This window comes from Centroberyx affinis, unplaced genomic scaffold, assembly GCF_046629955.1.
Source record: "Centroberyx affinis isolate AG114_WGS23_722 - 3 ecotype Tasmania unplaced genomic scaffold, CSIRO-AGI_Caff_v1 ptg002473l_1, whole genome shotgun sequence".
In the NCBI taxonomy this organism is placed as follows: Eukaryota; Metazoa; Chordata; class Actinopteri; order Beryciformes; family Berycidae; genus Centroberyx; species Centroberyx affinis.
Window position 1 is genome coordinate 15,428 of NW_027280705.1, and position 14,573 is coordinate 30,000.

General features: G+C 47.8%; 1 protein-coding gene across 1 annotated transcript in view; it reads left to right on the forward strand.

Moving 5' to 3' along the window:
* Positions 1-1,064: 1,064 nt before the first annotated feature.
* The window catches only part of LOC139656400 (A disintegrin and metalloproteinase with thrombospondin motifs 2-like), a gene marked incomplete at its 3' end in the record, with an annotated part of 42,868 nt that continues 29,359 nt past the window's right edge, over positions 1,065-14,573 (forward strand). The window contains exons 1-2 of the mRNA XM_071533962.1: positions 1,065-1,154; positions 2,985-3,415. Of these exons, the coding sequence (XP_071390063.1) occupies positions 1,067-1,154; positions 2,985-3,415 (519 nt within the window). The remainder of the gene's footprint in view (positions 1,155-2,984; positions 3,416-14,573) is intronic.

A 14,573-nucleotide genomic window follows, 5' to 3' on the forward strand; every position in this document is an offset into this window, starting at 1 on the left:
TTGTTGCTATGATTAAATAGCGCTGTAAATTGGACCTTTGGGCCCTGCAAAACTGACCCAGACGCTCTTTATTAGTTCCGCCGGTCAGCCACGCGGGGCGCTGCTGCGCCGCTGCACACCCTGCCCAAGACGCTTGACGGGATATTCAAAGTTTATGCAAGCTTTGCAAAATAGCAGGAACCGGCGGAGGAGAAACCGACGGAAGCGAGAGTGCACAGTATTAATGATCCAAGAAAGCGCTTCCAAGTTGCAAAAATCACTTTGGACGCGCCAGTGGAGGTCGATATGAAAAAGCAGCTTGCTCGTTAATTTCACTACATTTTCTTCTCGATTCCACGAGCTGTCACGGACCTGTCAGTCAGTCCGCAGCACGGCCAGCGCGCTCTGAAGTATCCTCTCATCTCTAACAGCGGACACACACAGGGAGTGTGTGGGCGCCCGGTGCCGGTGTGTGTGTGTGTGTGTGTATGTGAGTGTGTAGAGTCAGGGAGTTGTCAGAGCACTAAGACAAGGAGCAGAGAGCGAAAGAGAGAGAGAGAGAGAGAGAGAGAGGATTTTAGAGAGAGAGAGAGAGAGTGTGAGGAGCGAGAGACAGAGAGAGTGAGTGGGGAGCGCGAGACAGAGAGAGTGAGTGTGGGGAGCGCAAGACAGTGAGTGAGTGTGGGGAGCGCAAGACAGAGTGAGAGAGTGAGACACATTCATAGAGGAGAGAGAGAAGAGAGTTGAGTGAGAGTGTGTGAGTGGGAGAGAGAGAGAGAGAGAGAGAGAGAGAGAGAGAGAGAGAGAGAGAGAGAGAGAGAGAGAGAGAGAGAGGAGAGAGAGAGAGAGAGAGAGAGAGAGAGAGAGAGAGAGAGAGAGAGAGAGAGAGAGAGAGAGAGAGACCTGGGCGGAGAGGAGGAGAGAGAGAGGGGAGGAGAGCTCCGTCTCTCCCGGTGCACTTGGCAGTCTAGTTGCGGGCTGCTGTGCTGTTGCTGTCGTGGCGGTGTGGCTGGTCGCGCCAGGCGGGGAACTTCACCACACTGGAGCCCGGAGTCCCACTCTCTCACCTGCGCAGTTCGGAGCTGCCATGGGTCTCTCGCCTGGATTTACTATCCTAATCATTTTGCCGGCCTTTCTGCTGCACACCAGCGGCCTTTACATCGCCAGTAGCGTTGGTACGTACAGTACAGTAAGCGTGGTCAGTGTTTATGTTGTTATCTGCTGATCTATCAGTAGGGCTGCCTGGCTGCACCGGGGGCTCGTGCACTCACTGGAGGTCTGCCTTACAGTGGCAAAGCACTGCCCGGCTTCCTCCTGCGTGTGTTTTCCTTTTGACAGGCTTGTGCAGTTCTTACAAAACAACATTATAGGACGCATTTGCAACTTCTGTGTGACTGCTGTGGCGCTCCCAGGGACTTTCCGGAGGTCCCTCAGCGGCACAAGCGGTGTGCTTTTCTCGCTTTCCCATCCAGAGGATAATGTTAGATGGGGTGTAAAGGGGCATCTGATGCACCGGTTTACTGTCGGCTATCGCAGTGAAGTAGACTAACATTATCTGATTCGGCCGCTGTCGCATCTATCGATCTGTCACAGGCCGCTGGAGTCGGATGTCAGCCTATTGATCACACTATTATCAAATTATTCCTCCGACATGGGGGCTCAAAGAATATTAACATTGTGCGTTTTGGTGTTGTCAGTCTGCAAAGTTTCCAAATTAGCCTCGGTAGATCCTGTTCTTAACCAAACAAACAGTAGCAATAGGCGAATAATTATTATTAAGCGCACCTGAAGACACACAGCAAGCATAATAGGTTTGAGTCAGCTCTTGTTTTTACAACAGTCTCCGTCTCTGTGTGGCATTGACACTGTTAAGTGGCCTTGGCTCAGTGTGTGTGTGTGTGTGTGTGTGTGTGTGTGTGTTAGGCTAGGTGCAGCGCTGACACTCAGACCTCCGTGGGGAGCTTCTCTCAGGTCGCCTCCAGCAGCCACATCAGTTTCAGAGGGAAGTGTCGCCTATACATCACCAATTTTCCCTGCTATTTCAGAAGCATAAATTATCATTATAGATCTGGGCAGTGGATGTCAGTTCAGAGGCAAACGTTTATCTTTTACGCATAATGCGGTTAATTAACGTGTAGTAGAGATGATGATGATGATTGATGATGATGATGGGATTAGTAATTGCAGCGGGAAGAAATACAATCCTATGTATATAGCTATAATTGGTGCTGTATGAGGAGGAATGTATTTTTTGGTCGTGGGATTAGTTTATATAATTCAGTCGAGGTCTAGGCTGTAGAAGTCACTTTTCTCGGAGCAGCCTGACAGTGAGAAAACATTATTCAGCGTGTGAAAGCCGCAATTAGCACCTTGATCTTGCACTGGCTTTGCTGTTGACGGTGGAAGGGCACAGAGGGTGTCAGGAGCGCAGCGCGCACTGCTGAGGCTGCCGTTTCCAAACGCGCACTGCCGTTTGGAAACGGGTCGCCTCTGAGTTCATGGGTGGGGCTGTGTGTGTGTGTGTGTGTGTGTGTGTGTGCGTGTGCGTGCGTGCGTGTGCGTGCGTGTGTGTGAAGAGTTAATGCTGTCTCTACCTTTGTTGTGTTCCATGTGATGCAACTTGGAATAACAAATAATGATTTCCATGACATGCTTGACCTTCTTTTAATCCCCTATTTTTCCTCCCAATGAATCCGCACCTCCCTCTTATCCTCTTTTCCATCCTGCTGTTCACCCTATCCCCCGATCCCCCTTTTTCTCCACTGTTTATGCCCTGTGCCCCTCCCATGATATTTCCTCCTCTCCATCCTGGTGTTTCTTCTCCAACCTCCACCATTCAACCTCCCTCCCTCCCTCCCTCCCTTCCTCCCCTGATCCTGTATTTTTCACCATAACATCCTAATCTGCTAATAACCATCTTTTTCCTCTCTCCCACCTGTTCCTGCTTCATCCTCTCCTCTCTACTCCCACCCCCCACCCCCTTTCTCCCACTGCCCCGTTGCCAGACTCCCTGCAGCATGTCCTGGGGGAGTATGGACTGGTGAGGCCGATCAGTGTGGACGCAGAGGGCCGCTTCCTGTCACACGCCGTCTCGGCTGGCCGCGCGGCAGGAGGGCAGCCCCGTAGGCGCCGGAGGAGGGAGGCCGGAGCGGGAGTAGGTAATGACGAACGGGAAGGACAGGGAGGAATCGGGGAGGACGAAGAGCGGACGGCCCGTCGGGACAGGCTTTACTACAACGTCACCGTCTTCGGCCGGGAGTTCCACCTGCGCCTGCGCCACAACGCCAGGCTGGTGGCCCCCGGAGCCAAGATGGAGTGGCGCGATGACAGTGACAGCACCCGCCACTCGGAGTCGCTGCACGACGACTGCCTGTACGTGGGCGACGTCGCCGACACGCCAGGAGCCACCGTGGCTATCAGCAACTGTGACGGCCTGGTGAGTGGGCAACCTCCCTTACCTCTGCCTTTGGTCAGCCTTGGCCCCCGGTTCACTGTGAAGCTTCGGTCTGCTGCTTGTTTTCATTATGCCAGGGACGGAAGGTGTAGGTGACACGCTCTGCCCTTATCTCTCCGACTGCTGTAGCGTTCACTGAGCTCTCCGTAAACATGTTTATGGACCAGAAAGAGGGCGAATGACAGAATGAGATGAAGGGAGACAGGGGAGCAGATGATGCGTGTCTGAGTTTCCAGAGGAGCTGCTAGTTGAAAGATATATATTTAGAAAGAACCAAAGAGTGAAAGCAGAGGGACTTTTGCCCCCGTGATCCTGTGATTGTCCCTGGTGGCTCGCCATTGCTTTCTGGTTGACCCCAGAGCTCAGAGGTCAACATGGGGTCATGTTTATTATTTGCACTACTGTTGTTCTCCCTGTTGTCCTCTAAACGGGTGGTAACGCCAGGCCTGCCATGTGAAATACCTGAGTCATGTTTTCACCCCTCTGTCCTCTGTCCCTTACAGTTTACTCATGTATAAGAGAGAGGGAATAATAAATGAATACACAGACTTTTTGCAAATAAGCTCAGTATTTAAGGCGTTATGTGCACTGCGCACAGCACATTTTCTAATGCTTTCAGAGTGAGGCTTAGCTAGCTTGTAAACCTACACAGTGTGCTGAACTGTTAGCAAGCACTGCAACAAATTAAAGAAACACTGGACACACTACGTCACTATTAGAGTTGAAACTGCTACCAATCTTGCGGTCACACGACAGTTGATCAAAGAGCTTAATTAGTCTGTATATACTTTTAATAGAGTTGATGATTGAGAAGAGGATGAGGAAAAGAGATGGAAAGTAGTTGGCAAATGGCTGTCGGCATGGAAGAGAAGTGAAACACGGACAGGGTGAGGAATGAACAAAGGACACTGTTGAAATGAGAGGATGCAGAAAGATGGGGACCAGTGCAGGAGGAGGAGGAGGAGGAGGAGGAGGGCACAAGTGCGATGAGATGAGCCCCAAGGAAGAGAAAACAAGAAGAGTAAATAGCAATAAAAAGAAAATGGGCAAAGGATGTGTAGAGGGAGTGATGATACAGGGGGAGGAGTTCCCCTCATTAGGAAAGTGTTCATTAGTCAGCCAGATCAGCCCGCCAGTGGAGCTGAGTAGCAGCAACTGGATCCGTTTAGGGTTGAGGACACTGGGGACTCAGCGAGCAGCTGAGAGAGCAGGCAGGGAGCCAGGACAGCACCGGCCTGACATGCCCACTTAGCCTGACACCAGCCAACAGCAACTTACTGCTGCCTGCACTGGCCTGCCATTCCAATGTATATCAGCAATTTTTCTAGGAAGGTTACTTTCAAAATGTAATATCTCTACAGATAACAACTGATGCCCAGTCATTACTGACACCAGTCAACAGCAGCCTGCTGCACTGGCTAGGTATGCCAGGTTTTTAAGATCATTTTTGTTGAGGTTATTTTCCAAATGTAATCTGTAAGAAATGGCTGATTGCCTAGTCAGTAATGTAAGGCACTGGATTACCCCAGATCCACAATGTAATCTGATTACTTTCAGGTACTTTACATACTTTATCTCCCAAATATGTATAATGTGAAGTTAAACAGAAGGCAGTTACAGTTTAAATTTAATAGTCTTATCAATATCATAATAATCACACATTTACTGTTATTACAAGTTGTATAAAATTATATTTATGCATATAATCTCCCAATTGCAAAGCCCTCTTCCTTTTTAAAATGTCCATCCAACAAGTAATCACCTACTGGTCAAAATGTAAAAATGTAATAATTTTTAATAAATCACATTACAATAATTACTACAATAGTTACTCCTTACCCCTGAACAACTCATGTCTTTGCTAATCAAGTCTTCTAACCTGCACAGATGCACCAAGAACTATAGCCCAGCTCTGGCAAGCTCTGCTTAACTATACCAAGGCTTATAGCCCATATCTTCCCTTTCATACCAAGCTGAGCCACGGAGCCCAGCTCTGCCCTGCTGTGCCCACTTCCTCAGTGACCCAGACACCTGGGTGAAGCCACTCCTGCTCCACGCTGCCATCCAACAGCCAACAACCTCCGGCTGGCTGTGATCCAGGGTGTGTGAGGAGGGGAAGAGGGGAGGGAGCCAAGAAGGGGGCAGATAGGGTTCAAAACAAAATGAAAAAAATAAAGAGGCGGAGGAAGGGAAATGAAGAGGGTAAGGGCTATAGATTTCAAGAAGGAATGAATGGCCAGAATAAATGCGAGAGAAAGAAAGAACACAGGAGAAAAAAGAAAATCTGTGAATGGATAAATGACCTTTGGAGTGAATTGGATTCCTGTGAGCAGAGGCTGTGATCAGCTGGTTAGTTCTCTGGCTGGTTTAAAGGAGGCAGCACACTGTACGGCAGCACACTGGTGAATATGGTGTGTGTTTGTGTGTGTTTGTGTGTGTGTGTGTTAGTCCTAGAAGGGTGTAGGGTAAAATGAAATTAAACTGCGGCGGAGACACACACGCAGAGGGCAGGAGAAGGGGAATTGCTTGCATCCCGGAATGAAGCACAGAATGAAAACTCATAAGCTCTGGAGGGTTCCACTGTACGCACGGATGTTGGCGTGCACGGTGTTTGTGTGACTGTGTGAACGTTCATGTGTGCATGCGAACGTGTGTGAACATGTGTGTATGGGTGAATGTGTGTGTGTAGGCGCACTCTGAACCTTTGGCCCCACTTATGGCCTTTCCCCCAGCCTCACCTACAGTATTTGGTCAGGGGTGTGGAGGCTGTTAGCAGTGTTGGCCTGATTTTGTGTGCTTTGGGCATGCAGTCAGGTGTGTGTGTGTGTGTGTGTGTGTGTGTGTGTGTCTTTTTGGGATCTTCTGTGGAATGTTGAGTGTCAGCAGAGCTCCTGCTTTTCACTGTCCTCAGAGAGAGAAAGAGAGAGATAGATGGGGAGAGAAGGGAGACAGGCTGGATAGATAAATATAGGGCAGCACAATTAATAACAGATAATCATATATCAAGATTTTATGTTTCCACGATTAATAATTGGGTCATTCGGCGAAATTGAGGTGTTTGTTATATTTTCAATTCCCCTGAAAGTCCCGGTGTGGTATTTGAAGCGCTTCCATTACGCTTGACAAATCACAACCAAAACCCAAAGTTAAGATGGAGAAGCATGCAGAGAAACCTGACATAGACCATATTTGGAAAAAAAAACATAGCCACGAGCAAAGTGGAAAAGAATGGATCAGCCCAATTTTAGAGAGGAAAATCCTTCTCCCGAGTCGAAACGTGAAAACGTTGCTTTAGTCACTAACAGTGGATCTTCATCTGCCATTGAGGCACTGAGAGATACTTTGGTTTTAAACCAGACGACAAACAAGCTCAGATTCTGTGCAAACTTTGCCTCAAGGTTGTAGCTACGTAATAAAGTAGTAATTATTTATTTTGTAAATAAGGAATGATGAAAACAAGCTGCTGCCACTTTGAGAAATACTGTACTGAAAAAAGTGAAAAAGTGAAAATATATGTTTAATAAATAAATGTAATAAAGTAGTTTTGTTTTCTGCAACAGACACATATGGGTGATTCATAATTGTGATCACAATATTTAGGAAAAGAATTGCGATTATCATTTTTTTCATAATCGTGCAGCGATAGATAGATAGATCGATAGATAGATAGATAGATAGATTATATAAATAAACTTCAGTGTTGAGCTTATAGCTGACATACTCACATTCACATACACACACAAACACACACACACACACACACGTGCAGTGCTGTACATCAAGATTTATCTCCAGTGTGAGACATCCAGTCTTCCAGATGGCCTATTGTACTTGAGATAATCAACAGGTTCTGCCAAATGATAGGGCAGCGTCAGGTTGCCGTGGGAACGGCGGGTCACACAGGTTGACAGACCCTGTGTGATCCAATAGGAGTGTACGGAGGCCAGGAGTGAGAGATCCCATTGGGTGATGCGGCGGTCTTCGTGTCTCCGTGTCTGTATGAAATAAGGAACAAGAGGAAGTGGGAGAGCTGTCATCTTTGGGCCTACTCTTAAAATCCAGGTGGATACACACCTGGCCCATAGAGACATGTGTTTCCACATCTGTGATTTACATACACACATGCATGCACGTGAACATGCACGCACACACACACACAGACACTCTGCATTCCTTGACACAACTGGGAAGCAGGTGGTCCACATAGTGACACGTGAGCACACATATGGTCACACACTCAAACACAGGACCGCTATAGACATGGATGGACAAAACTAAAGTTCACCCTTAACTGTTTTACCTCGCTGCATGACACAAACCTATGCACACTTTATTCTTATCGTCTCCACCCCATCTCCCTCCTCTCTCTCTCTCTCTCTCTCGCTCTCTCTCTGTCTCCTGTTTCTTGGCCAGCAGCGATAGCAGCAAGCAGGAGAGCTCTCCTAATGATGGTATTAAACGAGCCAGGAAAACGACAGAGAAAGAGAAAGAAAAAGAATGAGGCAGACAGCTTTTTGCTCCCCAACACCCACAGATTCAGAGCTCTGGAAAAGAAAGAGGGAGAGACAGTGTTCCTTTAGCGAGCAGTCTTTGTCTGTTTTTAGCAGCAGCTATCTGCTCCCAAGCGTTGATCAGACAAGTGGTGTTGCAGGGTGAAGGGTATCGCCCGCTGTCTGTGTAGAAGAAAGTGTAGAGCCAAGGATCCAGAGCGTTCCATTGGCTAACTAGAAGATATTTTGTGTTTGCTCTTCCTGCATGGTCATCATCATTTGTTGGCGGATAATTAGCGTGTGATCCTCTGCAGGTGTTGCCCTTTGTATGTTCTGATATGTAGTTTTTATGTATGTGTGTGTGCTTCAGTCTGCGCATGTGTGTTATTAGTGCACAGCAGGAAAGCTGGAAGGCGGCGGTGTTATTTCAGTGCTTTCATTGAAAAGACCTAGAATTCAACAACAAGGGGAAACACCAAAGCATTTACAAGTGTTTTATGTTTTTTGCGGGGTGGGGGCTGGAGAATTGTTTGCAAATGTACAAAAGAAAAAGAAAAAGAAAAAGTAACATTACGATACTATTTCAACGTAATGATGTGGTGACTATAATGTAACTAAACATAAAATGGTTGTAAAGCTGCTAAACATTCCATAGGCACAAAGGACCTTCCATCACACACACAGACACACACACACACATACACCCACTCCCTCCCATGCCAGCGGAGGACTTAATCATGGGCCAGAGTGTGTTGACAGAGGGGCAGGCCAATCACAATAATAGCCCCAGAACTACAGTAAATGCCAACGACACGGACACTTGCGCCAGCCCGGCCCCTGGAACGCGCTCAGTCATTACCTCCGCATTAGGAGTCAATAGAGAAGGAAGCCTAGCCATCCAGCCAGCCAGCCATCCAGCCAGCCAGCCAGCCAGGCAGTAAGCTTGGTCAGGCGTGGCGACTCGCTGGGCCCTACAGTGTGTTATTCCACCCCGGGTCACACGATAAGCAGCTCTCAACTGTAATCAGCTCAAATTGAAATGATGACATCAATTACAGCACGCCGCACAGCTGTTATTGACCCTGGCTTCGCTGGCTGCGTAGAGTAGGCTGTGTGTGTAGAAAAAGGGAGGGGGTGGGGGGGGGGGGGGTGCCTGCCGGAGCCGCAGGGCTGGAGGGAGGAGAGGGTGTGGAGAGGGCAGACTGCTGAGCCATGGTATGAATGGAGAGAGAGGGGGAGAGAGAGAGAGAGAAACATGTTCTCGGTATCTGATTGCAGGTTCCACCCTGCAGTGTAGCTCCACTCAAACACACAATTACTCAATCTAGAGCTATTATCAGACAGTCAACAAGAGAGAAATAGAGGGAGAGAGAGAGAGAAAGAGAGTCAGACAGAGAGCAGGCCCATTCTCAGGAACGCAGCACAGAGCAAAGAAGAGCTTTTACCAGAGCTGTGATTACCGCCTCTCACTCACTGCACTTAACCAGCCCCTTTGCCTCTCTCTCTTTCTCTCTCTGTCTCTCTCTTCCTCTCTCTCTCTCTCTCTCTCTCTCTCTCTCTCTCTCTCTCTCTGTCATTCACCAAGTGCTGGCTCAGAGTAGAGGGATTATTTGAGTGGTAGAAATAACAGGATTCCCCAAGGAAAATAGAACAGTGGAACCCCAATGATTACAGTGAAACATTTCTGTGATGTCATAATCACAAGCTATTTCTCTGATGCCACAATAGTAAGATCAGGCGAAGCACACTGAAATGTTACTGCATTCATAAAGTCCCAATGAAGACAAAATAATGCACTGCATCTGTGATGTCATAATGAAATGCGTATGTCCTTGGTTTGTGATGTCATAGTGGTAATAGGATTCAGGACTTTTTTATTTGTATTTTTTCAGAATATAGAACATACAAACGTATAAGCAAACATAACACTGAAAAAAAACAATGCAAGGTAGAGGCATTTAGGTAATTTGGACAGAATCACTTCATCATATCTGTATTATAGTTTCAATGTAGTCAATGTAAGGCTGCCAAATTTTCAGAAAGCAGTCATATTTCCTCCTTAAAATATATGTAATATTCTAGACTTGATCTCTATGTACATTACAAACAATTTGAGTTCACAGTGAGGAAAGCAATATATCTAAGACAATAGAATGAAATGTCTGAAGTTGAAATGGGCCAAATGGGCAGTAGTCCTTAACAAAAATAGCAAAACAGCATTATTCTGAAATGTCATTGGCGATAGAACAGTGGACCCAGCTTCTAGCCAGGTTCTATCTGACAATATTGTGGCATTTTGGCACTTTTTCTTGCCTGCTGCACAGCCACCGCCAGCCTGTCAGTCAGTCAGTCAGTCAGTCAATCAGTCAGTCAGCCAGCCAGTCCCTCAGGCCGCGGGCTGTGCAGGAAGCTGATCGATGCTAGCCACATCAGCAGTTCTCTTGCTAACGGGCCCCAGCAGCCTCGGTGGAGCAGCTAGGAAACAGGACGAGACATCCTCCCTGTGTTCCCCTGTCTTAACAAGCCTTCTGCCTGCCTGCCTACCTCTGGCTGACCCAGCCCATGTCTCCCGTGGCCGCGCTGTTTTACCTCCCCAACCGCCACACAGGTGGCTTTGTACTCTGAAAGCTTCCGCTCGTCTGGAAGTTTTCCCCACATAATCCTCACAAACAAAACACAACATGAGAGAGAGAAAAAGAGAGAGAGAGGAGGGAGCATGGGGAGGGAGGGGGAGAGAGACGAGAGTAACAGAAAAGGGGAGGGAGGCAGAGAGTGCCATGGAATCTTAATGTGCCCAAACCTGAACAAGAACAACAGCAACATCATAACTATCACCACCTGCTCACTGCACACTCAGAGAGGATGGAGGAAGGAGAGGGGGAAGGGGAGAGAGTCCTTGATTAGCATGAAGAATCTCTCTCTCTCTCTCTCTCTCTCTCTCTCTCTCTCTCTCTCTCTCTCTCTCTCTCTCTCTGAGCTAAGGTCACTGGCCCAATCCCAATAGCTGGAACACTTCTCTGACCCGATTGACTAGGATGAGTGACATGACTGCAGTATAGCTGTACACAGGGACCATAGACGATGGATTCTGCATGTTTGCTCTTCACTGAGTGGTGTGCGTATTTGATCTGCTACACTCTGAAAATATGTGTGTATTTTATCTTAGCTTGATGTAATTTGTCTTATTTGTTATTTCTCTGGCTTGAATTGTTTGCCTGTCTCGTTTGCGCTTCCTGTTTGTGTGTTCCTTGGGATTAATGGAACGGAGCCTGTCTGTCTGCCTCTCCGTCCGTCTGCATGTCTACGGGCGAAAACCGTCTTCCTTGGCGCTTGGCGCAGGCAGCTAAGCGGCAAGAATCGCACCTCATAACAGAAACTCACACCCTCCTCATCTTACTAAAGCTGCCTGTTTTTTTGTTTCCTGCAATAGAGAAATAATCACTTTTTTTTCTCTTCCAGTGTATTATGTTTGGGGGTTTGTGCCAGTGCATGAGGGTCTCGGGAATTGGTTAGTGTACCAGCATATGTAATATATTATATAATAATATATTGTATTCTAATAACTGGCTCTGTGGGGGCTGGAGTGAAGCAGCAGAAACAAAGAAACACATCTAGCACTTTGATCACTGTGACTGATCGTCTGCCAGTGTGTACAAGGAAAGCTTTGCATACCGCCTTACAATTACATAATCTGTGTTTGCTGGGATGTAATGGAGACTTTGAGATGACCTTGTGAATAGTGCTGCGTTAGATTGAGTTACTGTACAGTTGGGCTTCCCAGGTGCGCTGGATGTATCCTCTGAGTCAGAGGCAGGGTCAAGGCCCGCTGACACCTCATCAACACCCTCAACAGCAGCAGCAGGGTGGTGTAGTGGGCAGGGGGGTTCAAACCCCCATGCATCTGCTCTGCTGAAGTGTCCTTGAGCAAGACACTGAGTCCCTACTAGCTCCAGGACTGCTGTTCTGTAGCTGAGCCTGCACTGTGACCGGCCTACAGGGGGGCAAAGGAAAAGACAGTTTCCCTGTGGGGATCAATAAAGCATCATATTATTAGTAGTAGCAAGCCGTCTCCAACTGCACTGTGCGTGTGTGTGTGTGTGTGTGTGTGTGCGTGTGGGTGTGTGTGGCCTCAAAGTGTATTGAGTGCTCAACTAGGCCGCCTTTTAAAAGGAACGAAGGCGCAAAAGATAAATGATGAAATATTATGTATTATTCCTGACCTTAAAAAAGCTATGCTGTAAGATTTTGTTATGGCTATGGTTATTAGCCATGCAGCTCCAGGAATTGCAGATGCTTATAGCTGATATCCACACACACAGACACACACACACACACACACTCTCTTACAGTGCGATGATTGACAGCATCACTGGAAGCACAAAGGGAAATGATTTTTTTCCCACCAGCTAATCCTTTGCCTCTCTCTTTCACACACACAGACACAGACACACTGGGGAGAAGGGACTTATTGTCAGGGTGTTCGCTATCTCCACAGTTCATTTCTAATCCTCTCTCTCTACCGCCCCCCCTCTTCACCCTCCTCCCCCCCTCCTCCCCTCCCTGCCACCCAGACTCTAGTCTAGCAGCTCTATCCCAAGGCTGGAATCCAGCACACAAGTCCCCATCGTAGCCAAACCAGGGCGACTGGCAACATGTGAGCAATAGTGAGGGAGGGAGGCTGTTGGGGGTGAGGAATGAGGTAGATATAGGTAGGATGAGATGCAATTGAAATTAAACACACTGGAGGAGAGGACAGACTAATGGAGGAATGGAGGGCTTATAACAGAAGGGGATGTTCTTTTTCTCTTGCTTTATGCTCTGGTTGCCTCTCCTCTCCTCTCCTCTCCTCTCCTCTCCTCTCCTCTCCTCTCCACTCCTCTCCTCTCCTCTCCTCTCCTCGCCGTTCTCTCTGTGTCTCCCGGCAGCGGGGTGTATGCGAGCGGGGCGGGTGTGGCTGCAGCTGATTCTGATGCGATGTGACAGGACCCTCCTCACTGTCCCTTTTGCCGGTGTGTGACAGCATGGAGCAGCCATCCACCTCCCACTCTCTCTCATTCCATCCCATTCTGTCCCTTCATCTCTCTGACCGTTCGGGAGGAAAAGAAAAACATCTCTCCCTCTCTCTCTGTCTCTCTCTCTCTCTCTCCTCTTACCTCCAACGACCCCTCTTCCTCCGTCAGCTGGGTCTGTGGTCCGTGTGTTATTGACATTTGCTGTTTTCATGCAGGTGTGTGTGTCTTTCTGGGTGTTACCTAAGACAATGTTATACCAGGTCAAACCTGCAGGACTTCACTCCCTCTTCCTTCTATCTCTGTCTAGCTTCTTGTTTTTAAAAGCACCTTTTTTCAAACACCCTCTGTAATGAAAATCAGTTTATTACATGCTGCTCTTATGAACAGGAAATATAGGAAGGAGTTATGTTTGTTTAACACTGCGAAGTTGGTGTTGGTGAATGCCAGCCCAAAGCTCCAAGGCAGCAACTTAGTACATAGCATTCAAGGAGGTGGCAGGCAGTAAAAAAAACAAGAAGCAGGGATGAAATCTGATTTTATCACCATTGTTGTTGAAACTCACTGGGATCGTTGTGCCTCGCTTGAAATCGGTGGCGCGTTAAAGACGAACAAGCAGAACTTTCTATACACATTTCCTCTGAAATGAGCCCCGAGCGCAGCACCTCTAGCTGGCTCAGCAATGTCAATCAAAATGTTACTCTCTGCACAGGTGAAGTAAGGTAACCTTCACAGCGTCTTCACACGAAGCTCGGAGGAAGAAAAAAAAGAAGAATTTGAGCTGATTTGAGTGCAGAATTCTTGTAGGCATAATTTTTGTGTTATTGTTATTTTTTGGGCCGTTGACCACTTCAGTTTTGCTCTCATTCAGCCAGAGAGAATGTGATGCCATCCAACATTTGATATGTGCAGGACAACCTCTGAGGCTGTTCAGGTTGCATTGGGCAGCCTAACCTAACATAACCTGACAAAGACCGTACCCCAGATTCTTTAAAGTGTTAATTCAACAAAGCAACTTCAGCCATGCAGTAACTGTAGAACCTTGAAACATTTAAATCCTGTACTGTCATGTGAACAAGCGGGTTCAAATAAAGCATTCAATGTGTGTGTGTGTGTGTGTGTGTTTGGTGTGTGTGCACTCAAACTCAGATAGGGCAAGCGGTCTGGAGAGTGGTAGACGGAGGGAACCAGATAGGTTGAGTGCTCGCATAAGGTTGATGTTTTTGACTGGAGCACTCACTGTCTGAGGTTGTTGTTCGCTGTAACCCCCCCCCCCCCCCCGCCTCCTCCTCTTCCTCCTCCTCCTCCCCCACTGTCTATCCATCTTTATCTCTCTTTTCCCCTCTCCCCGTCTCTCTCCCTCCTTTCCAGTACAGTGCGCAGAGGTCATAGCCCCAGCTGAGCTGCAAGCTGTTGCTGCCTCACACCGACTACTCTACCTGCTAGCATGGCCAGCAAGCCCAGTTTATCACGATACTGTCCAGCGCAGTGTGGGGGAGCGGATCAGACAGACAGACAGACAGACAGACAGACAGACAGACAGCTTTAAAGTCAGAGGACTTATAGGTGGAATGGAGAAGGGAGGGTTTGGGATTGAAAAACAGTAAAAATTATAAAAACAGACGCTTAGACAAGCACACC